The sequence below is a fragment of the Atta colombica genome, unplaced genomic scaffold, assembly GCF_001594045.1.
Source record: "Atta colombica isolate Treedump-2 unplaced genomic scaffold, Acol1.0 scaffold250, whole genome shotgun sequence".
In the NCBI taxonomy this organism is placed as follows: Eukaryota; Metazoa; Arthropoda; class Insecta; order Hymenoptera; family Formicidae; genus Atta; species Atta colombica.
In genome coordinates this window covers 196,467-222,296 of record NW_017259349.1, presented here as the reverse complement: position 1 = coordinate 222,296, position 25,830 = coordinate 196,467, and the positions used below count along the sequence as shown (strand labels likewise).

Below are 25,830 nucleotides of genomic sequence, written 5' to 3'. Positions count from 1 at the left end.
GTGTGTGTGTGTGTGTGTGTGTGTGTGTGTGTGTGTGTGTGTGTGTGTGTGTATGTGTGCGCGTGAACGCAAGAAAATAAAGACATCACGCAACACTCACGTCTGACACAAAATTCTCACATACTTTCCACAGAATACGAGGACACACGGCAGGCACACACAACATTGCGCAAACGCAAAGATAAAAAACCAAGGGATCAAATTGAAGAAACAACACAAGATAGGGAAGAGGGGGTTCAATCTATAAAAATCGAGGAAGTCGAGGAGATTGATAAAGAAAGAAAAAAGGAAGAAATCGAAGAAGAGATTATTGAACTTGAACGGGATTCAAAGGGCAGATTGATTCGTAAACAAAAACAAAAAGAGATGGAAAAACAAATAGACACAGAAGAGGAAGAAGAAACTATTAAAAAAATTAGAAAGACATTGATACCAAAAAGATCAAACATTGGTAGAGATGAGATACAACTGGAAGAGATAGAAGAATTTGAAATAACAAAAGATCAATTACTGCCGTCTATGGTTTTAAATGTATCTAGTCAACGAAATCAAGTGATACCATTAGATCATACAATCGAACAAGCACCTGGCAAACCCGAATCAGAGAAAGCTAAATACACATTAGACACTGTTATCGCGCTAACAGAACAAATGACATCAGTACACGAAAAAGAAATTGATCAAGTGGCAAGTACCAAACCTATCGAACGTAAAGCGTCAATATCAATCTCATCGATAGAACCATATTCTACCATGGAAACTACTGCACATATATCTACTGATGAATTTTCTGGATCTTTCAAAGCTACTTCTTATGAAGCTACACCTTCGGTAATAACGAAAGAAAGTCTTCTCATTAGCGAAACACTGACTCACGATGAAAGTGTGTCAAATCTAACTTTGACTACACCAGAAACAAGTCGAAAAGCGGATGTTCAAGTTACTGTACAAGAAGCTACAACTATTAGAGAGACCATAGTTAATCAAAGCGAAATACCGACCGAAGATTTTATAACACCTTTAAGCGTTAAAGCAGAAGATATTGTCTTACCACAAATATCACTTTCGGTTTATGAAATACAAGAAGGTTTGGTTGAAAATAAATTGGAACCTACGAAAACGGTACTTACAAAACCTCGAGTTAACATCAATGCAATAGAACCGTTGATGGTAGAAGAAATTTATTCTGAGGATAAACCAGGAAAATATTATCCGGAGTTAATAGTACCTACTGAAGTCGCTACCAAATCGATAATTTCGCAACGACAACGCGTTACCGAAGAGATGAATGCACCCGAAAAAGAAGGAGCATACATTCCAAGTAGATTACCACCGAGTCAAACGGCTCAAATTGAAATTTCCTATGGAAATGAAACGGCTGTTATTCGTCATGATCTCATACAGGAGTGTGAAGGCGAATATATTCCCGAGCGAAAAGTAGATTCTTTCGAAGTTACTCCAAATATCACTCTTTTGGAAGGAGTCACGATATCAATGATCGATACTCAACAAAAAGAAGATGATTTGACAATCGAAGAGAGTAAACAAATCACAGCTGACTTGAATGTTGTTGAAATTATGTCAGCTGTGACGGTGGAAACGATGACATCTGAAAAAGAACAAGATTATCATCCTAAAGAAAAACCTACTACTAAACTAGCCGTTACATCGATTTCCCCATTGGAGATTGGTTCTATAACAGACACAATTGTTCAAGAATCTGAAGGAACTTATAATGTCGATGAGAAACCGTTTGAAGTATTAGCGGAAACGTCAGTCAGACCGGAGGAACATATATTAATATCTCAAGTTCAAACCGCAGACTATCCCGCAGACTTGAAAGATATACTCAAGTATGTCACAGAGAGCGGTGTTGTATCCATTCAATTAACCGAAGCGAAAACTGTCCTTGAAACGCTCATTCATGATCGAGAGACTAGCATGAAGGAAGATACTAAACCAGAAATTCATACGATCGAGACGATCTACGATGCTATCAGAGGTATTGAAATATCACAAACAACTTTTGGAGAAAAAGAAGCCGAATTGAAAATTTTTGAAATGCCTGAATCACATCGCGGAAAAACGGTACCTACTCATCCAATGATCTCGCTTGAAGTTCAGGAAACCCAACCTGAAAATAATTTAGGTAAAGTCATGAAAGAAGCCGTATCAACTGCTACAGCTCAAATTGAAACAGTCAGTCTACAAGAAACAATTGTTGATGAGACTATTGTAGCAGAAGATATAGCTCCGACAAGGAAAGATAAGATTCCTGAAACAATGACCGCCATTATTTCAATGAATCAGATTGAGAGCTTGCATACTACAATGATTGTAGCGGATGAAAAAGAAACGGAATATTTTGATATAACCGATGTTAAAAGTGCATTTGCAAATACTGAATATATGACGCAAGTAGCTCCTATATATGAACAAATAAGAATAGAATCGCCGACCGAAGAGTATCTAGCGGTAGATAAACCTGTGAGTGGAAAAGCATATCTATCTCATGTTCCTATAGAAACTATTAGTATCGTTATACAAGAAACCGCAGAAAAGGAAGATGTTTATAAAACAGACATAAAACCCGAGGAAAAGATGGCAAACATTAACCTCGCAGACATGAGACCTGGCGCCAGCGTTTTAGAAATAATTCCACATGATTTCGAGAATATTTACACGCCAGATACTGAACCACAGACTCATACGGTTGAGTCATCCATAACTGGTCACACCATCGCATCAAAGACAGAGATTTTAGTGGAACAAAGTGCTGAAAAAATAAGCAGTGATCTACCAAAATTAGGTAAAGCAATAGTACAACAAGAAGCTCTGGAAGAATTGATAGTAACAGAAACAAATGTCGGCGAAGCAGAACGAACCAGGGATGAGGATGCGAGTCCTGTTAAACAAAATGCTGCACTTCAAGTATGCGCTCAGTCTGAAAATTTGATCATCACTGAAGTAACTACCGTATTGAAGGAGGAAGAATTATTAATGAAAAAGTTACCAGATAAACAAAAGGTTGTATTAGACATAACCGAGAGCCATGAAATAGCTGAAACACAGGAGATGATTCTTGCGAGCAATATAAGTGCATTGAAAGAAGAAAAACCACATCAAGAAAGTGTCACTCAATTGCAGAGCGGATTAGATGTTGTACAACAAATGGAAATATCAGTATCTGAGAAAGAATCTCTTTTAGAAACGGATGTAAAACCTGATATTAAAAAGGTTGATATTACTTTTCAAGAAGGAGAAAGTCTGACAATTGAAATTACGCATCCTGAAGACAAAGAAGATATACTTGGTGAAAAACAGACACCAAAAACAGCCGAAGCTATAATAGACGTAGTAACACAAAATATAGCCTCGACATTTGAGATTATTAGTGGTATCGTTCCAACTGAATTATCTACCAAACCTATCCAAGATGCACGTCCTAAAGCGACATTATTACCATTTGAAATAGCTGTTGCTGAAGAAGTGCAAACAAGAGAAACTGAAAAACCTTTTCCTTATATGTTGGTACCAGAGAAAAAAGCTAATTTTGAATTTGTAATGGGTGAAGTTCTTGTTGTTTCTTCTGTAACAACTGGTGACAAAGAAAGCATGCTTGCAGAAATGGAAAAACCACAATCAAAATCTGCTACTTTCGATATTCCTACTTATACTGTGGCAGAAGCTGCTGAAATAACTGCAACTGACAACATTAGCGAATTAATACGCGAAGAAACGATCTCCGCAATGGCTATGACCGAGCATATAACTCATCATAGTATTATTACATCCGAAATGTCAACCGGTGACTCAGAACAACGTATGCTTGATTTCGTCAAACCAGATAAAAAAAGAGTAGGTATATCGTTTGAAGAAGAAACAAGCATAACAGTGACTGAAACAATTGCGTCTGATAAGGAACGAGAATATTTGAAGAAACCGGATATTCCAGGTGAAAAAATTAATACCAGCTTTGACGCTCATAAAATCGCCGAACTTACTGAGGTTACACCAGCCATTTATCCAGGAGACCTTAATGTAAAAACACCAGAGACAGCAGCAGCAAAAAAGGAACATTTGCCGTTTGAGAGTATCGTTCAAAGCGAAACTATTGCAACAGAAACAGAAATAGAATTTCAAGATAAACAAACCAAAACCGACACTGCTCAAATATCCATTGCCGAGATTATCAGTGCTACTATATCTACTGAGATTTTAGGCGAAAAGGAAGATATTCTTCAAATTCCCAAAAAACCTATAGAGAAAAAAGCCGAGATTCAATTTGCCGGACATATTATTGCTGAGAAGAACGAAATCACTCCAAATTCTAGCACTGGAGAATTGATGGAGACAAAACCGATTTCTATTTCAGCCACATTCTCGAATATTCCGTTAGAGGCAATAGTAGCAATGGAAACTCAGCCAACGGAAATGGAGACTATACTCAAGAAAGATAAAATACCATCGATGGTTCAAGCTGATCTTTCCATGATGATGGAACAAAGTGTAGAGATATCTTCGATAATTTTAGAGGATAAAGAAACAGAATATAAGCCGAAGGAAATACCAAAAACAAGAACAGCAGAGAAAGCTCTAATCGAAACTCATGGCGTCGCCGAAACAACAATACAAATCGCTAATTTTAGCACTGGTGAAATTGCTACTGGCGAAACACCACTGATTGCCGTCGCAGTTCCAGATCATATAATGTTTAATCCACTAGTAGAATCACAGCTTGTTATTCAAGAAGGAGAAGAGCAATTTACGCCAGCATTAATGCCGGAAAATAAAATAGTAAACATCGATATGGAAGAAAGTAAAGTCATCGCAAGTATAAAACATATAACACCAGCAGATAAAGAATCGACATATATCGTTGAGGAACCGCGTCAATACGCTGCTTCATTCGATATTGATGCTACTCACAGTATAGCAGAAACGACCGCGGTAGCTATTGAACATTCTGTAGGAAAAGTAACCATCAAAAAGCCAGACGTTAAAACCGTATCACCTACACATGAAGTACATCAAAGCCTTTTAGTAACTGAAGACATGATTCAAGATCAAGAGAAACCCTTCAAAGGCAAATTCACACCAGAAATGCACAAAATAGAATTAGCTGTCGAAGAAGGTAAGCACGTTACCTCTGTTACGGAAATTAAAATAGCTGACAAAGAAGCTCCCCTTGAAACATTACAGGAAGATAAATCTCATTTGGCACTCTCGGTTATTGTTCCTGGTCACGAAGTCGCCGAGAGATCTGAAATAATTACCAGTTCAAGTATAGGTAAAATGAACGAAGTTACAGTACCAACAAAAGTAACCGCGCTAATTGGTCAAAAACCATTTGAGACAGTACAATTCTCCGAACAAACTTTAGTGGAGAAAGAAATAGATAGGATTCAGGAGACGCCATTAATAAAAACAAAAGCGCATGTTATTTTAGATGAAAATAGATTCGTTGCCATTACAGAATCTACTAATGCTCAAGACAATGAAGAGGAATTTGCTACAAAGAAACTTCGCCTTGAAGCGGCAAATCTTTTAATGGAAGGTAAAGAAGTAGCTGAACGAACGGAAATTAATTTACGCGAAGAACTCGGAGAATTACCTTCAGCAATGAAACCGATTGTATGCGAAGCACATAAAACACAATCTACTTTGGAAGGTATTGACGTCAGCGAAATGGTTCCTCAAGAGCAAGGTGCAATATTCACTGATAAATTCAAACCCGATAAGCGTAGCGCCGAGATTAGCTTCGTCGAAGGGAAAAGTATTACCGTAGATCATATCTTAATACAAGACAAAGAAGAAACGATGAATATTCCGAAATACGAAGAGAGTATGGCAAGAATAAAATTAGCGAAACTTGGTATGGATATTGCCCAAAAGGCTCAAATATTTATCGAGCAAAATACTGAACCGATTAAATCTTTCGAAAAAATACAAGCCGAAGCTCACATAAAACAAGACACATTTCAACCTATCATAGTTCATGAAGTTCCAAGTGCGGAAAGCGAACGTACTTTCGATAAGTATCCGAAGATAATATTCAGTACAGCTATGCCAACATTCGAAGAAGGTCATGGTGTATTTATTACGGAGATAACATCTGCCGAAGTCGAAGCATCATTGGAAGAGAAGAGACATGAAATATCGCGAACAGCTGTCGATACTATTGTTACTGAGCACGATATACTAGAGACTATAATGGTAGAATCGCGAGTAGACGTATCTGAACAACCTTCAGATTATATTTCAACACCTCAAATTGCCACATCAGCTCGAGACACGTTTGAAAGCATTATTGTTAACGAGAATATTGTTGAAGAAAGTGAGAAGACTTTCGATGATCTTTTTAAACCTGCGACACAAAAAGCGAATATTGATATAACGGAGTTAAAACCATTACAAATTTCAGAAACAATTATCGAAGACAAAGAAGGGATGTTGAATATTGTTTCAAAGCAAACTGAAGTCAAAGCTACATCAGATATCGATTTATTCCAAACTGTTGAAGGTTCTTTCGTAGAAAGTATACAAAATACTCGAGAACTTCAAGAAGAAAAACCACTTTCCTCTCAAGCAACTATAATTCAGACCACGGTGGAATCAATAGTAAAGTCAGAAACAACACCAGCCGAAAGAGAAGACATCTTTGAGTGCAAATTGCAACCCGAAGGGCAGAAAGGCAAACCACAATTCGAAAGTCTTACAACGGTTGTAATTACTGAGACAGCTTCTAATGAAATCGAAGATATCTTACCTGAAGCCATTACACCAAAACAACATCAGGCACAATTAAAGTTAACAGGCAGAGAAACTGCAGAAATCCTTCAAATAGTAACAGCGAATACAACCGAAGATTTTGCAAAATCTACTAAATTATATGAACAAAGAGGTAAACCAGGACTCGAAGAATTGTCATCCTTAACTGTTTCCGAAATTATTTCCAATGAAGTTGAAAATCTTCTAGCTAGTAAAGTTATTCCAAAAGATAGCAAGGCTGATTTCAATATTTCTGGTAGAGAAATCGCTGAAACAATTGAAATAACAACATTATCTGAGACCAATGAACTTGCTATAGGAGGACCTGAGGAACAGAAAGGCAATCAACAAATTAATGAATTAATTCCATTGACTATTTCACAAGTAATTTCTAATGAGGCCGAAGAAACATTAGTTAGTGCTGAACTTCCTACGGGAAAAACAGCACAATCAAATTTGTTTGGTAGAGATATCGCGGAAACAACACTAGTTTTAACAATGACTAATGCCGAAGAACTCATTCCTAAAAAAGAAACCGGAAAACAGAAAGGTAAACCTAGTCTCGAAGAATTCATACCATTAATAGTTTCACAAACAGAATCTCAAGAAACTGAAAATATTCTTGATAGCCTCAACATACCAACTGAAAGAACGGCGCAAACAAGTTTATATGGTAGAGACATAGCAGAAACTACAGAAATAACGACTGCATTAAGTTTAAATAAATTTGTAGAACTTGAAAAGCCCGAGATACAAAAGGGAAAACCAAATCTCGAAGAATTATTATCCTTAAGTATAACACAAACTATATCCAGTGAAGCGGAAGCTCTATTGCCTAGTTCGGAAATGCCTACGGAAAAAATGGCGCAAACTAATTTATCTGGTAGAGATGTAGCTGAAACTAGTCAAGTTTTAACGATGATGAGTGCAGAAGAACTTTCAAATCAGATATCACCTGACGAACGTAAAGGGAAAGTACAAGTAGAAGAATTATCGTCCTTAACTATATCTCAAATATTATCTCATGAAACCGAAGAAACTTTCGAGAGTTCCATTGCACCTAATAGATTCACTGCGGTGCCTACGATGTCTGGTAGAGAAATTGCCGAGATTTCTCAGATGCTTATTGTCACAAATGCTGAAGAACTTCCAAAACCTGAAAGTCCAACAAAACAAAAAGGTAAACCACAATTAGACGAATTTTCCTCACTTTTAGTTTCTCAAGTAATATCTACAGAGACAGAAGCACAACTGCCAAGTCTAAAAAAATTAGAGGAGAAAACAGCCATACCATGTTTCTTAGGTAGAGAAATAGCTCAGAAAAGCGAAATTATAACTGCTGCAACTGTAGAACAAATACCCGAATTGAAGGAAAAAAATGATCAAAAAGGAAAGCTAAGCATTGAACAAATGAGTTCTGTTACTGTGTCTGAGGTAATTTCTACGGACATAGAACAAGAATTACCGACATCAGAGATTCCAAAACAGCAAAAAGCTCTCCCAAAATTATTCAGCATAGAAGTCGCGGAGATGTCAGAAATTTTGACAGTGAGTAACGCTGAAGAGCTTGCAAGATCACAAATTCCCGAAGAACAGACAGGTAAACCAAACTTAGAAGAACTAATTCCATTGTCGATCTTTGAAGTATCTTATAATGAAACAGAAAAAGAATTACTTACACCACACGAACCGACTAAACAAATAGCCGAAAAAACTATGCTAGGCATGCGAGTTGCCGAGAAGTCACAAGTATTTACATCGTTGACAACGGAGGAGATGACAGAGTCAGTTAAACCTCTGATAAAAAAATTAACACCAGAACAAATACCCTTTGAGAGTATACAACAAATTGAGTCAATTATTCATGAAAACGAAAGTTCATTTCTTCCTGATAAAAAGACACCAAGTACCACAGCCGAAGTTTCATTCGACGTTTCTGAAGGTGTCGAAATTATTCAAGTAATCGCAACAGAGAAGGAAACAAAGGAAGTTGTCAAAAGCCTGGAAGAAGCAGCTAAACAGACAGCTGAGCAAAAAATGCAAAGTATTCATGTTGCAGAAAAATCTCAAATAGTTACATCGTCAACAACAGGAGAGATGATGGCATTTATTAAGCCAGAGATAAAGAAAATAATACCCGAACAAATACCATATGTAAGCATACAGCAAATTGAATCAATTCCTCACGAAAGCGAGCATTTGCTTCTTCCTGACAAGAAAACATCAAGTAAAAAAGCCGATATTTTATTCCGCGTTTCCGAAGGCGTCGAAGTTTTTCAAGTAACAGCTACGGAGAAAGAAGCAAAAGAAATAATAAAAAGTTTGGAAGAAGCAAGTCAACAAACAGCCGAACAGAAAATGTTGACTATGGGCGTTGCAGAACAATCACAAGTAATTGCATCGTCAACAACAAAGAATATGATTGAGTCCGTTAAGCCAGAAATAAAGAAAATAATACCAGAACAAATACCGTTTGAGAGTATACAACAAACTGAATCGATTTCTCACGAAAGAGAAAGTTCGATTGTTTCGGAAAAAGATATAGCCATTGCAATGGCCGATATTACATTCCGCGTTTCTGAAGGTGTCGAAGTTATTCAAGTAACCGCTACGGAAAAAGAAACGAAAAACATCATAGAAAGTTTGGAAAAAGCAACGAAACAGATAGCTGAACAAATCATACCAACTATGCGTGTTGCAGAACAATCTCAAACTATTACTTCATCAACAACAAAAGAGATGGTAGAATCTACAAAACCTGAGACAAAGAGAATAATACCGGAACAAATACCGTTTGAAAGTATACAACTGATTGAATCAATTCCTCATGAAAGTGAACGTTCACTTCTCCTGGATAAGAAAGTACCAACTACAATGGCTGATGTTTCGTTCCGCGTTTCCGAAGGAGTCGAAGTTATTCAAATAACAGCTACTGAAAAAGAAATAAAAGAAATAGTAAAAAAAGAAGAAGAAGCAATTAAACAGACAGCAGAGCAAAATATATTGGGCATACGCGTTGCAGAACAGTCTCAAGTAATTGCATCGTCAACAACGAAAGAAATTATAGAATTTGGTAAACCTGAAATAAAGACAATAATACCGGAACAAATACCGTTTGAAAGCATACAGCAGATCGAGTCAATCCCTAATGAAAGCGAGTATACGCTTCTCCCTGATAAGAAGATACCAAGTACAAAGGCCGATGTTTCATTCCGTGTTTCCGAAGGCATTGAAGTTATTCAAGTAACTGCTACGGAGGAGGAAACAAAGGAAGTTGTAAAAAGTGTGAAAGAAGTAACTAAACAAGTAGCGGAGCAAGGTATATTAAGCATGTCTGTTGCTGAAAAAACTCAAATAGTTGCATCATCGACAACGGAGGAAATTAAAGAATCTTCAAAGCCTGATGTAAAGAAAATTATTCCAGAACAAATACCATTCGAGAGTATATTACAAACCGAATCAATTCTTCATGAAAGAGAAAGTTTACTTCTCCCCGATAAAAAAACGCCAAGTACAAAGGCCGATGTTTCATTCTGCATTTCTGAAGGCGTCAAAGTTATCCAAGTAACCGCTACGGAGGAGGAAACAAAGGAGATTGCTAAAAGTGTAGAGGAAACAACTAAACAAGTAGCCGAACAGAGCATGTTAAGCATGCCTGTTGCTGAAAAAACTCAAGTAGAAGCGTCATCGACAATACAGGAAATTATAGAATCTTCTAAACCTGAGGAAAAGAAAGTCATTCCAGAACAAATACCATTCGAGAGCATACAACAGATTGAAGCAATTCCTCATGAAAGGGAACGTTTGCTTCTTCCCGATGAGAAGACACCAAGTACAATAGCCGATGTTTCATTTCGAGTTTCTGAAGGAGTCGAAGTTATCCAAGTAACCACTACGGAAAAGGAAACTAAAGAAATCATAAAAGGCTTGGAAGAAACAACTAAACAAATAGCCGAGCAGAGCATGCTGAGTATGCCCGTTGCTCAAAAATCTCAAATGATTGCATCATCAACAACAGAAGAGATGATGGAATCTATTAAGCCTGAAACGAAAAGAATAATTCCGGAACAGATACCATTTGAAAGTATACAACAAATTGAATCAATTCCTCATGAAAGCGAACGCTCGCTTCTTCCGGATAAAGAAACATCAATCGCAACGGCTGATATTACATTCCGCGTTTCCGAAGGCATCAAAGTTATACAAATAACCGCTACAGAAAAGGAAATAAAAGAAGTTGTAAAAGAAGAAACAACTAAACAAATAGCTGATCAGAGTATGTTAGGTATGCTTGTTGTAGAACAATCTCAAGTAATTACATCATCAACAACAGAAGAGATAATAGAGCCTATTAAGCCAGAAATAAAGAAGATAATACCCGAACAAATACCATTTGAAAGTATACAACAAATCGAATCAATTCCTCATGAAAGAGAAAGTTTGCTTCTCCCCGATAAGAAAACACCAAGTACAAAGGCAGATGTTTCATTCCGTGTTTCTGAAGGAGTCGAAGTTATCCAAGTAACATCCACGGAGAAGGAAATAAAAGAAGTTGCAAAAAGTGTAGAAGAAGCAACTAAACAAGTAATCGAGCAGAGTTTGTTAAGTATGTCCGTTGCTGAAAAAACTCAAGTGGTTCCATCATCAACAACGGAAGAAATTAGAGAATCTTCAAAGCCTGAAGTAAAGAAAATTATTCCAGAACAAATACCGTTCGAAAGTATACAACAAACCGAATCAATTCTTCATGAAAGAGAAAGTTTGCTTCTCCCCGATAAGAAAACGCCAAGTATGAAAGCTGATGTTTCGTTCCGTATTTCCGAAGGTGTTGAAGTTATTCAAGTAACAGCTGCAGAGGAAGAAACAAAGGAAGACGTAAAAAGTGTGGAAGAAGCAAACAAACAAGTAGCCGATCAAAGCATGTCAAGTATTTCTGTTGCTGAAAAAATTGAAGTTTTTACATCATCAACAACAGAGGAAATTAAAGAATCTTCCAAGCCCGAAGTAAAGAAAATTATTCCAAAACAAATACCGTTCGAGAGTATACTACAAACCGAATCAATTCTTCATGAAAGAGAAAGTTTGCTTCTTCCCGATAAGAAAATACCAAGTACAAAGGCCGATATTTCATTCCGTGTTTCTGAAAGCGTCAAAGTTATCCAAGTAACCGCTACGGAAGAGGAAACGAAGGATGTTGCTAAAAGTGTAGAAGAAGCAACTAAACAAGTAGCCGAACAGAGCATGTTAAGTATGCCCGTTGCTCAAAAATCTCAAGTAATTACATCATCAGAAACAAAGGAAATTATAGTGTCTGCCAAGCCTGAGGAAAAAAAAATCATTCCAGAACAAATACCGTTCGAGAGTGTACAACAAACCGAATCAATTCTTCATGAAAAAGAATGTTTGCTCCTCCCTGAAAAGAAAATACCAAGTACAAAGGCCGATGTTTCGTTCTGCATTTCTGAAGGCGTCAAAGTTATCCAAGTAACCACTACGGAGGAGGAAACGAAGGATATTGCTAAAAGTGTAGAGGAAGCAACTAAACAAGTAGCCGAACAGAGCATGTTAAGCATGCCTGTTGCTGAAAAAACTCAAGTAGAAGCGTCATCGACAATGCAGGAAATTATAGAATCTTCTAAACCTGAGGAAAAGAAAGTCATTCCAGAACAATTACCATTCGAGAGTATATTACAAACCGAATCAATTCCTCATGAAAGAGAAAGTTTGCTTCTCCCCGATAAGAAAACGCCAAGTTCAAAGGCCGATGTTTCATTCCGCGTTTCTGAAGGCGTCAAAGTTATCCAAGTAACCGCTACGGAGAAGGAAATAAAGGATGTTGTAAAAAGTATAGAAGAAGCAACTAAACAAGTAGCCGAACAAAGCATGCTAAGTATGCCCGTTGCTCAAAAATCTCAAGTAATTACGTCATCAGAAACAGAGGAAATTATAGTATCTGCCAAGCCTGAGGAAAAGAAAATCATTCCAGAACAAATACCATTTGAGGGCATACAACAAATTGAACCAATTTCTCATGAAAGCGAACGTTTACTTGTTCCTGATAAAGAAATGACAAGCGCAACAGCTGATGTGTCATTCCGCATTTCCGAAGGAGTCGAAATTATCCAAGTAATCGCTACAGAGAAAGAAATAAAAGAAGACGTAAAAAATTCGGAAGAAGTAACTAAACAAATAGCCGATCAAAGCATGTTAAGCATGGCAGTTGCTGAAAAATCTCATGTGATTGCGTCATCATCAACGAAGGAAATGATGGAATTTGTTAAACCTGATGTAAAGAAAATAATAGCAAAACAAATACCATTTGAGAGTGTACAACAAATAGAAACGATTCCTCATGAAAGCGAACGTTCTATTATCGTTGAAAAAGTGATAGCAAGTGCTTCAGCCGAAGTTTCGTTTCGCATTTCGGAAGGTGTTGAAGTTACCCAAATAACTCCTACAGAGAAAGAAACAAAAGAAGTCGTCAAAGGTCTTGCTAAGGAAAAAATCGCGCAAGCAGATATAATTGAACGAAAAGTTGCTCTAAAAACTGAAATTCATCCGGAAAATGTAGTATCGGAATTCAGTGTTTCAAAACCAGACAGTAAAACAGCTCATGATGTCAAAGATGAAAAACAATGTATAATTGTTACTGAATTGCAACACATTACTGAAATTGAATCCAATCTGTCCGAACCCGTAATTCCAATAGTACCAAAAATAGCAAGCACATCTTTTGAAGCCGACTACTTAGAAAAAATTTTAGGTAAGTATTATATGTATAGAAAAGTAACATGATAAATTGCATTGATAATTCACACGCGACATTTGAAGAAATTCGATTCGATTAAACACAATGATCGTAATATTTAATAAGTTAAACAGACAAATTATATAAGTATGTTAGTTTATATTAATAAAAGAGATAAAAAGAGGAATATAATTAGAATACACAAATCAGGAATCTTTGGCATTTAATGCAAATATTTAACAAATGTTCGAAACTAATGTTCGATTTAACATTACGATCTTGTTATAGATTATCTCGGTAAGTACAGAACTAATAAAATACAGAGTTATAATTTACTGACATTTAGATAAGAATATCTTATATAGTCAACTAGCAGCTGATTTCATTATGCTTCATAATAATCATGTTTTAATACTACCCAATATTCGAGTAATAAATTATAATAAAAAAATTTGTCAATATATTGGCTGCGTTCGGCGGACTTAATAGTTGAGTCCGTTGAACGCAGCCATTACTTGCGTCTAATACATTGTTAAACATTATAAATACTAATACAACATCAAAATTCAAATAATGCCGACAGACAAAACATTTTACATACAACAATTTAATCATATACCACACTTTTTCTGTGTACATTTCAGAAACTACAGAAGCATCAGAGCAACAACATCATATCACAGTCACACAACACACCACAATACACGAAACAAAACAACCAACAAATGAATCTGATACTGAAGTAATTGAAGAATATATCACAAAATTTAAAACTAAAGAAAATGAAACGCCAGCGATTAAAACAAAGAAAACTATAATTCGTAAAAAGAAACCAAAAACTAAATCAGAAGAAGAAAAAATTATAGTAATTGAAGAAGAAATAGAAGACATAGAACCACAAATACCATCCATACCAAAAAAACAATTTATGCATATTGAAGAAGTAACAGGACAAATAGAAATAGAAGAAATAGTACCAACAAAAATTGAAGAATTAGAAGAAACCGCTCAAAATCAAGAAGAAATAAAAACGGTAATACAAAACGGAGAAATATCAGTTATAGAAGAAAAACAATTATTAATAAGTGCACCTATAGATAAACTAAAAGAAAAAATCGTTTCTCCTGTATCACATTCTAAATTCGTCAAACTTCCCTTTGAACAGGAGGAAATAAAGAAACAAGTGACAGTGACTGAAGAGGTAATCGAAGGAAAGGAACCAAAAAAGATAATTAAAAAGAAAATCATTAAACGTAAAGGAAAGAAACAGCAGATAACAGAAGAAACAACAATAGAGGAAAAAGGACAAATACCTGTAACAACAATTACAGAAGGTCCAGTAGAAGAAGTTATTCAAGAATCTGTTCTTTCACTGTTATCTTCTGAATTCATAGAACCTCTTGAAAAGGAAGAGATAAAAGAGGAAGTAACAGTAACTGAAATAGTAGACGGGAACAAACCCCAGAAAATAACTAAAAAGAAAATTATCAAACATAAAGGACAGAAACAGCAAGTGATCGAAGAAATAATTACAGAAGAAGAAGGACGATTACCTGTAACTACAATTACAGAAGGACCAGTGGAGGAAATCATTAAAGAGATTATTCTTCCTAAATCACATATAGAATTCATCAAGCCCGAAAATGAAGAAACAAGGGAACAAGTAACAGTAACTGAAGAAGTAATCGAAGGGAAAAAACCGAAAAAGACCATTAAAAACAAAATAATTAAACGCAGAAAGCAGAAAGAGCAGGTGACGGAAGAAACAACTATAAAAGAAAAGAGACAACTACCTATAACTACAAGTACGGAAGGTCCTGTAGAAAAAATCGTCGAAGAAACCGTACTTCCTCTACTACAACCCAAATTACCCTTTGAAGAAGAAATGAGGAAGCAAGTAACAATAACTGAGGAAATAATCAAGGAAGAAAAATCAAAAAAGATTTCTAAAAATAAAATTGTTGAAGAGCAGAAACAATGGGTAACAGAAGAGATAATAGATTCAAAGAGACAATTACCTATAATAACAATTATTGAAAGTCCGATAGAAGAAATTGCTGAAGAAATTGTATTCCTTTTGCCACAGGCTGAATTTGCAACGCTCCTTGACGAGAAGGAAATAAGAGAGACGGAGCTAATTATAGTGACTGGAGAATTAATTAAAGGAAAAAAACCGAAAAAAATCACTAAAAAGAAAGTTATTAAAGGACAGAAACAAGTGACAGAAGAGACAACAATAGAGGAAAAGGAACAACTACCTGTAACAACAATTACAGAAGGTATGGTAAAAGAAATCACAGAAATCATACTTCCTCCACTACAACCTGAATTCGCTAAGCCTCTTGAAGAGGAAGAAAACAAGGAGCAAATAACAATAACTGAACAAGTAATCGAAGAAAAGAAACCGAAAAGAATCACTAAAAACAAAATAATTAAACATAAAGGACATAAGGAGCAGATGACGAGAGAAACTACAGAGGAACAGCAACAACTACCTGTAAAAATAGTTACGGAAGGTACAGTAGAAAAAATTGTACTTTCTTCTCCTCAACCTGAATTCGCCAAACCCCTTGAAGAAGAGAAAATACAGAAGCAAATAATTGAAGAAGCAATCGAAGGAAAGAAGCCGAAAAAAATCACTAAAAAGAAAATTATTAAACGCAAAGAACAAAAACAACAGAGAACGGAAGAAACTATACAGGAACAGGAACAACTACTTGTAACAGTCATGGAAAGTCTGGCGGACGAAATCGTTGAAGAAACTATACTTCCTCTACCACAATCCGAATTCGAGAAGCGCAATGAAGATGAAGAAATAAGGAAGCAAGAAACAATAACTGAAGAAATAATTGAGGATGAAAAACCGAAAAAGATTACTACGAAGAAAATTATTAAACGTAAAGGACAGAAACAGCAAGTTTCAAAAGAGACAACCATAGAGGAAAAGGATCAACCATCAATAACAACAATTATGGAAAGTCCAGTAGAAGAAGTTGTTGAAGAAATTATATTTCCTCTATTACAATCCGAATTCGCTAAGCCCTTTGAAGAAGAAGATATAAGGGAACAAGTAATAGTAACTGAAGAAATAATTGAGAGTGAAAAACCGAAAAAGATTACTACAAAGAAAGTTATTAAACAGAAAGGACAGAAACAGCAGGTGACACAAAAAACAACGGTAGAAGAACAAGGACAACTACCTATAACGACAATTACAGAAGGTCCATTAGAAGAAATTGTTAAAGAAACTGAATATTCTATGCCACAATCCAAATGCGCCAAGCCCTTTGAAGAAGAAGACATAAGCGAGCAAGTAACAATAACTGAGGAAATAATTGAGGGTGAAAAACCGAAAAAGATTACTACGAAGAAAGTCATTAAACGTAAAGGACAGAAACAGCAAGTGACAAAAGAGACAACCATAGAGGAAAAGGGTCAACCATCAGTAACAACAGTTATGGAAAGTCCAGTAGAAGAAATTGTTGAAGAAACTGTACTTCCTCTATTACAATCCGAATTCGCTAAGCCCTTTGAAGAAGAAGATATAAGAGAGCAAGTAATAGTAACTGAAGAAATAATTGAGGGTGAAAAACCGAAAAAGATTACTACAAAGACAATTATTAAACAGAAAGGACAGAAACAGCAGGTGATACAAGAAACAACTGTAGAAGAACAAGGACAACTACCTATAACAACAATTACAGAAGGTCCATTAGAAGAAATCGTTGAGGAAACTGAATATTCTATGCCACAATCCGAATTCGCCAAGCTTTTTGAAAAAGAAGACATAAGGGAGCAAAAAACAATAACTGAGGAAATAATTGAGGGTGAAAAACCGAAAAAGATTACTACAAAGACAATTATTAAACAGAAAGGACAGAAACAGCAGGTGATACAAGAAACAACTGTAGAAGAACAAGGACAACTACCTATAACAACAATTACAGAAGGTCCATTAGAAGAAATCGTTGAGGAAACTGAATATTCTATGCCACAATCCGAATTCGCCAAACTTTTTGAAAAAGAAGACATAAGGGAGCAAGAAACAATAACTGAGGAAATAATTGAGGGTGAAAAACCGAAAAAGATTACTACGAAGAAAGTCATTAAACGTAAAGGACTGAAACAGCAAGTGACAAAAGAGACAACCATAGAGGAAAAGGGTCAATCACCAGTTATAGAAAGTCCAGTAGAAGAAGTTGTTGAAGAAACTGTACTTCCTCTATTACAATCCGAATTCACTAAGCCCTTTGAAAAAGAAGATATAAGGGAGCAAGTAACAGTAACTGAGGAAATAATTGAGGATGAAGAACCGAAAAAGATTACAAAGAAAGTTATTAAACAGAAAGAACAGAAACAGCAAGAAACAACTATAGAGGAACAAGGACAACTACCTATAATAACAGTTACAGAAGGTCCATTAGAAGAAATCGTTGAGAAAACTGTTCTTCCACTATCTCATCCCAAATTTGTAAAACCTTGTAAAAAGGAAGAAGTAAAGGAGGAAACAAAAGTAACTGAAATAGACGTCGAAACGAAAAAACCGAAAAAAATCACTAAAAAGCAAATTATTAAAGGACAGAAACAACAAGTAACTGAAGAAATAACTGTAGAAGAAAATGATAAATCACCCGTAACATCAATTACAGTTGGCCCAATCGAAGAAATTGTTGAAGAAACTTTATTATCTTCACAACCTGATTTCATCAAAATTGAAGAAGAAAATATAAAAAGAGATACATTAATTGAAAAGCTAGTAAAAGAAGAAAAACCAAAGAAGATTAAAAAGAAAATTATTAAACAAGGAAGTACCAAAAGAATAATTATAAGTAATGAGGACAAAGAGGAACAGGGGACAAAAGTTACAAATCTTCACGCAGACACTACACCTGAAATACACATTAAATACGATGAAATGATAAAATCTAAAATCAGTAAAAAGACTTTGGAAGGTAAGTTTGGTTTTACTTTTAGTGTTTACTAATTCTTGCGTCCTACTAAAACATACATCTCTTCTCTACAATTCATTTTATATACATCTCATTGAATATACATCTCATTAAAATTGAAAGAAAGAAAAAATAAACTATCAATTATTATCTGATAATACTAATATTATACATAAAAATATTAATATTATTAAATCACTTATTAAAACGCAATTATCGCAGTTAAAAAAATTTTTAGTAATCTTTTTTTTATTAATCTGATTTCTTATCTTTGTTTTTTTAGATACCAGAGAAGAAGGGCTATATCAGGTAAGCTAGAGAAAATACAAAAAGTTGTTCTATTTAGTATATTATAATATATTTCGTATTCTCACCATATTTTTACAGGAAGAAGAATCAATTTACGAAATGCCTGAAGAAATTATAGAAGAAGTTGTAACAAAAGAAATAGAGATTCAAAAAGCTCAACTCCTTACACATAAAGAAGAATCGGTAGAAATTACAGAAATAGATCTCAAGGAAGCACCAATAGAAAAAAAGAAAATATCTATCAAAGAAGAGAACGAGAATATTGAAAAACCGATACAGAAAGACATTAAGACAAAACAAGTACCAAAGAAAAATGAACGTGTTAAGGTCGAGGAAATAAAATCAGAAGAAATGCCATCCAAAAAAATAATTAAGAAAAAGGAACCCATGATAGACACTGCTGACGTTTTTGAGCAAGTAGAAGAAATCCAAACGGACATACCAAAGAAAGAAAAGGCTAAAACTATCGTGGAAGACAAAAAAGAAACTATTACAGTTACAAAAATAGATACACAACAATCAATTGTTAAAGTACCTGAGGAGAAAATTGATCAGAAACCAATTGAAGATACTCAAATAATTGTTAAAGAAAAAATAGTCGAACTTATCGAAACACCGATAGAAAAGAAAATAAAGAGAAAAAAGGGAAAATCTCATGAAGATAATGTATTACAAGAAATTGTTGAAGAAATTGTTTTAGATGAACCAGAGATAGAACAAGCTCAAACTATATTCACTCCTAGAGAGAGTATCGAAGTTGTGCAAATCTTAACTGAATCCTCTGTTACTAAATTCACAGAAGCTGAAGCTGTACCAAGAAAAGCTGCGATACACGAAATTAAAAAAGAAAAAAGCCCGATAAAGACAATTTTACGGGAAGAAACAAACACGATTCCTGTGCAGGAACAAATTACTATCGAAGTTACTAAAGAAATACTAGACAAAAAACTAAAAGAAGAAGAAATAAAATTGACTGTTATAACAAAAGAAGGAATCGAAGTTACTGAGGCAATTCCGGATACTTCTATTGAGGATCTTCTTGAAACAATAAAACCAGTGAAAGAAACGATACTGCCAGTGAAAGAAGAAGAACCACAAGTTGATATAAAAGAAGTTACGGTGAAGAAAGCACCGAAAAGAATTAAACCAGTACATGTAAGTAAACAACAAGTTAAAGAAGAAATTATCGAAGATATTATATTAAAAAAACCAACACAAGAAAAAGTAGAAGAAATAATAATTGCAAATGAGGAAATAGAAACTACGGAAATTATTTCCGAAATCATAACTAATGAAATTGATAAAAATAAAACACAAGAAGAGCAAATTATGCTAGAAAAGATAAATGATAGTGTAAAATCAGTTATAGAAGTGAAGGAAGACCGACCAGAAGAAGCAGTAGAGGACATAAAAATGAAAAGGCCCAAAAAGGAAAAGGTTAAAAAGGATGTACTTTTACAAGAAAGTGTTGAAATTTCAGAAGTAACAACAGAAGTAGTACCTGAAGAATTCATCACGGAAAAAACGTTTGCTGAAGAGGAAGCAGAATTAAGTGTTACACCAATAGAAATTATTGAAATTAGTAAAGTTGATCTAGCTGTAGCAGATGAAATAACAAAAAAGAAAAAAGTAAAACCTAGGAAGACTGACATTAAAAAAGAAAAAGAGAAAGAATTAGCTCCTATCGAAAAAGAAGAGATCACTCCAGAAAAAAAACAGGAAGAAGAAATAGGAGAAAAAATAACATCCAGCCAACCTAAATTAGAACAAATAAAAATAAAGAAAATTATACTAGAAACTACAGGAGAAATAATTCCCGAAGTTAAAATGAAAGATACTTTAAAAGAGAAAAAACCCGAAGATGAATTGAAGGAAATAAAAACAATACATTCCGAAAAAATAAAGGAATTTGAAAAACCAAAAGAAGAAATTACTGCAGAAGAAAAACCAATGGAGCTTAAATCTATCGAGAAAATAAAAGAAAAGAAAGTTATAAAGAAAAAGAAGAAAAAAATCGTCAAGAAAGACGATATAGAGGAATGGATAGAACCTGAGTATGAAAGACCGGTATTAGAACCAATGCCTGAAAAAATTCAATGGGAGCCAATGAAAAAGAAAAAAGAAAAAAAAATATTGCCTGAATCTGTGCAAAAATTAGTTCCACAGAAAATTGAAAGAAAAGAAATCAAACCTACAAAATTAAAATATATTGAACCAATGCAAGAAATAATCCAATTTGGCACAATTAAATTGAAAAAAGTACCAATTGTTAAGAAAAAAGAAATAATTGAACCAATTTTTCCTAAAATCATGTTACGAAGTAAAGTTACATTTGTCGATGACTATCCGGCACAATTACAAATACCAAAAGTTACGTATATAGAAAAAAATCCAATACAAGCTGGCATTTTATCTAGAAATACAGAAGAAGCATTACAAGTTATAAAGAAGAAATACAAAAAACCTAAAGTCTTAGAGAAAGATTTGATTGAATTAGAGAAATTAGATAAGGAGTTTGAAGAACTAAAAAAAGTTCCTTTAGAACAAATAGAAGACAAATCTATTTATGAACGTACACTCAAGAAGACGCAGAAAACGTTCGAAGAATCACAAAAGCTTATTATTGGAAAAGGTGAAATAAAACAAGAAGATAAAATTATACCGGAAGAGATCAAACTAAAGAAAATACCGATAAAAAAATTAGAACAAGAAACAGAAAATAAAGAAACACCTAAAATAAAAGAATCCATAAAGGATATGCCTCTAGAAAAAGAACAACAACCTCAAAAAACATTCATATCTGATGAATTCAAACCAATAAAATTTGATAAGCCAGAAATTGAAAAATATGTACCTGAAGAATTCGAAATAAACAAAAAATCAGAAAATGAACCTGACTCGAAATCATATAAACCATTTAAGAGAAAAAAACCTGAACAAGATATGGAGCAAATTCCTTTAATAAAGGGTATACCAAAGCCACAGGAACATGAAGAAGAACCCGAGATCAATTTTCGAATACCAACTTCAGAAAAACCCGAAGATGAACCTGAAACAATAATTTTAAAAAGCTGGACAAAAAATAAACCCGAAGAAGAAAGCATAGAAGAACAGCCAACTAAGGAAAAAGACATTATACCAATGACGCCCAAAGACATTATTGATGACTTTACAGTAAAACAGAAGAAGAAACAGAAAAAGATCAAAGAGAAAGAAATAAAATTACAGGACAGTAGTGAGGATACTACGTTAAAAAATATTCCTGAAGAAAAGCAAGAGATACCAACAGAAAAATTAATTGTAAAAAGAAAGAAGTTAGAACCGAAAGAAAAGCAAGGTGAAGTAGATATCTCTCAAGAAGTGTTATTAAAAAAACCAAAGCAGTTTACTGAAGACAAAATAGAAATAGAAGCTGAAGTATCAATTATAAAACCGACTACCAAGGAGAAGAAAGAAGATGCCAAAGAAATCATTGAAGAAATTACAGTAAAGAAAAAACCAAAGAAAAAATCCATAACCGATGATCTTGCTACTGAAATAATTGTAAAAGAACTTGGTCTAAAAGAGAAAGAACAAATGCCGGAAGAAATCCCTGAAGAAGTAGTACTAAACAAACCAAAAGAAGAATCTGTCAAGGAAGAAGTCGCTGACAAAGTAACGATTGAAAAATTAATTACTGAAAAAAGAAAAGAAGAAACTGAGGAAGTTACGTTTAAAAAGAAACCAAAGAAAAAACCTGTTATAGATGAATCTGCTGCAGAAATAACTGTAAAGAAACCCGTTCCAAAGGAGAAAGAGCAAGTACCGGAAGAAATCTCTAAAAAAGTGGTACTAAAGAAATCAAAACAAGAAATTCCCAAAGAAGAAATCGCAGATGAAGTGATGATTAAGAAACCGGTTGTCGAAGAAAGAAAAGAAGATGTAAAAGACGTCACTGAAGAAGTTACGTTGAAAAAGAAACCAAAAAAGAAGCCTGTTACAGAGGAATCTGCTACTGAAATAACTGTAAAGAAACCCGTTCCAAAAGAGAAAGAGCAAATGCCAGAAGAAATCTCTGAAGAAGTAGTGCTAAAGAAATCAAAACAAGAAATTCCCAAAGAAGAAATCGCAGATGAAGTGACGATTAAGAAACCGGTTGTCGAAGAAAGAAAAGAAGATGTAAAAGACGTCACTGAAGAAGTTACATTGAAAAAGAAACCAAAAAAGAAGCCCGTTACAGAGGAATCTGCTGCTGAAATAACTGTAAATAAACCCGTTCCAAAAGAGAAAGAGCAAATGCCAGAAGAAATTTCTGAAAAAGTAGTGCTAAAGAAATCAAAACAAGAAATTCCCAAAGAAGAAATCGCAGATGAAGTGACGATTAAGAAACCGGTTGTCGAAGAAAGAAAAGAAGATGTAAAAGAAATCACCGAAAAAGTTACGTTAAAAAAGAAACTAAAGAAAAAGCCTGTTACAGAGGAACCGACTGCTGAAATAACTGTAAAGAAACCCATTCCAAAAGAGGAAGAGCAAATGCCAGAAGAAATCTCTGAAGAAGTAGTGCTAAAGAAATCAAAACAAGAAATTCCCAAAGAAGAAATCGCAGATGAAATGATGATTAAGAAACCGGTTGTCGAAGAAAGAAAAGAAGATGTAAAAGAAGTCACTGAAGAAGTTATGTTGAAAAAGAAACCAAAAAAGAAGCCTGTTACAGAGGAATCTGCTGCTGAAATAACTGTAAAGAAACCCGTTCCAAAAGAGGAAGAACAAATGCCAGAAGAAATCTCTGAAGAAGTAGTGCTAAAGAAATCAAAACAAGAAATTCCCAAAGAAGAAATCGCAGATGAAATGATGATTAAGAAACCGATTGTCGAAGAAAGAAAAGAAGATGTAAAAGAAGTCACTGAAGAAGTTACGTTGAAAAAGAAACCAAAAAAGAAGCCTGTTACAGAGGAATCTGCTGCTGAAATAACTATAAAGAAACCCGTTCCAAAAGAGGAAGAGCAAATGCCAGAAGAAATTTCTGAAAAAGTAGTGCTAAAGAAATCAAAACAAGAAATTCCTAAAGAAGAAATCGCAGATGAAGTGACGATTAAGAAACTGGTTGTCGAAGAAAAAAAAGAAGATGTAAAAGAAGTCACTGAAGAAGTTACGTTGAAAAAGAAACCAAAAAAGAAGCCCGTTACAGAGGAATCTGCTGCTGAAATAACTATAAAGAAACCCGTTCCAAAAGAGAAAGAGCAAATGTCAGAAGAAATTTCTGAAAAAGTAGTGCTAAAGAAATCAAAACAAGAAATTTCCAAAGAAGAAATCGCAGATGAAGTGACGATTAAGAAACCGGTTGTCGAAGAAAGAAAAGAAGATGTAAAAGAAGTTACTGAAGAAGTTACGTTGAAAAAGAAACCAAAGAAGAAGCCCGTTACAGAGGAATTTATTGCTGAAATAACTGTAAAGAAACCCGTTCCAAAAGAGGAAGAACAAATGCCGGAAGAAATCTCTGAAAAAGTGGTATTAAAGACATCAAAACAAGAAATTCTCAAGGAAGAAATCGCAGATGAAGTGACGATTAAGAAACCGGTTGTCGAAGAAAGAAAAGAAGATATAAAAGAAGTCACAAAAGAAGTTACGTTGAAAAAGAAACCTAAGAAAAAGCCCGTTACAGAGGAATTTGCTGCTGAAATAACTGTAAAGAAACCCGTTCCAAAAGAAGAAGAGCAAATACTGGAAGAAATCTCTGAAAAAGTAATATTAAAAAAACCAAAAGAAAAATCTTTCAAAGAAGAAGTTGTTGACGAAGTGACAATTAAGAAACCAATTGTCGAAGAAAGAAAAGAAGATATAGTTGAAGAAATTACTTTAAAACCTAAGTCAAGAAGGAAGATGTTCGAAACGGAAGAAATGTCAGAAGTAACTATTGTGAAACCTGTAAAAGATAAAAAAGTAGAAGAAATTGCAGAAATATCTGCAGATATATTATTAAGGGAAAAAGAACCAATACCAGAAATTAAAGATGTAATTACAGAAGAATTAACTATTCGGAAAATCGAGATTATAGAACAACCTGAAGAAGTAATTGAAGAATTTACTTTGAAACGCAAACCACCGAAAAAAGCTCCGAAACCAATTGAAGAAATTTATGAAGATGTTACTTTACGTAAATTACGATCAAAGAAAAAGTCTAGACCAGATATCAGAGAAGTTACTGAAGTAGAGAATGTAACATTTAGACCACGTTATACAAAAAGAAAAGAGGATGTAGAACAAGAATTTAAAATCTCATTAAATACATATGAAGAAGAAGATATTTCTATGTCCGGTAAAGTACGTCTAAAACCAAAAAGACGGCCGCTTACATATTCTGAAGAGACTGGAGAGGAAACAATCAAAATTATTCAAGAAATCGAAGATTTTGGTCCGATTATTGAAGAAGTCATCAATGAATCAGAAGAAGAAGGGAAAGAAGAATACAGCATCGAAGAGCTTGATATCGATGAAATGAATATTCCGCTAAGACGAAAGAAAAAGAAACAAAAAGCTCCATATATTGTAGAAGAAATTGAAGATGATATTAAATTACAATTGAATCGTGATAGAAAATACTCATACGAGAAAGCCGATACCGAATCTTTGGCGCTGAAGTTGAAAAGCAAGAGACGTATTTCCACATTCGAAGAAGGTTTGCAGATGGCATTCATGCTTTATTAGCATCTGCAATTAAATTAGAATATGCTTTCACTGATAATAATAATTAATACTTTAATAATTATTTTGACCCTTGTGAGAATGAGTATATATGCTTTATTCTTGTGCTTTGCTTTTCCTTTCCTTCGCCTAATTATCTTAAAAAAGTTTTTTTTGTCTATTATCCTTAAGTTTTTTGCTACGTATGAAAAGCTGCGTATGAAAAGCATATCGGTATTTACATATTGTAATTATATCTTTTAATACAATAACCAAAGATTTATTTGCATAATTAATATAAAAAGATCCTATGTTAAATTAAAATAGTACAGATTCATGAGCAAACAGATTCTTTGCTTATATAAAAGCTGTATCCGCCTAAAAAACTCTTCG

General features: G+C 34.4%; 1 protein-coding gene across 8 annotated transcripts in view; it reads left to right on the top strand.

Moving 5' to 3' along the window:
* LOC108688942 (titin) overlaps nt 1-25,830 on the top strand; it is an 85,086-nt gene that overhangs the window by 45,508 nt on the left and 13,748 nt on the right. For 6 of the 8 annotated variants that reach the window (XM_018195500.1, XM_018195494.1, XM_018195498.1 and 3 more), the window contains 4 exons: nt 134-13,534; nt 14,164-18,471; nt 18,752-18,777; nt 18,856-25,432. In XM_018195500.1, coding sequence (XP_018050989.1) covers nt 134-13,534; nt 14,164-18,471; nt 18,752-18,777; nt 18,856-25,432 — 24,312 coding nt within the window. The remainder of the gene's footprint in view (nt 1-133; nt 13,535-14,163; nt 18,472-18,751; nt 18,778-18,855; nt 25,433-25,830) is intronic. The other 2 variants (XM_018195499.1, XM_018195501.1) reach the window with 2 other exon arrangements.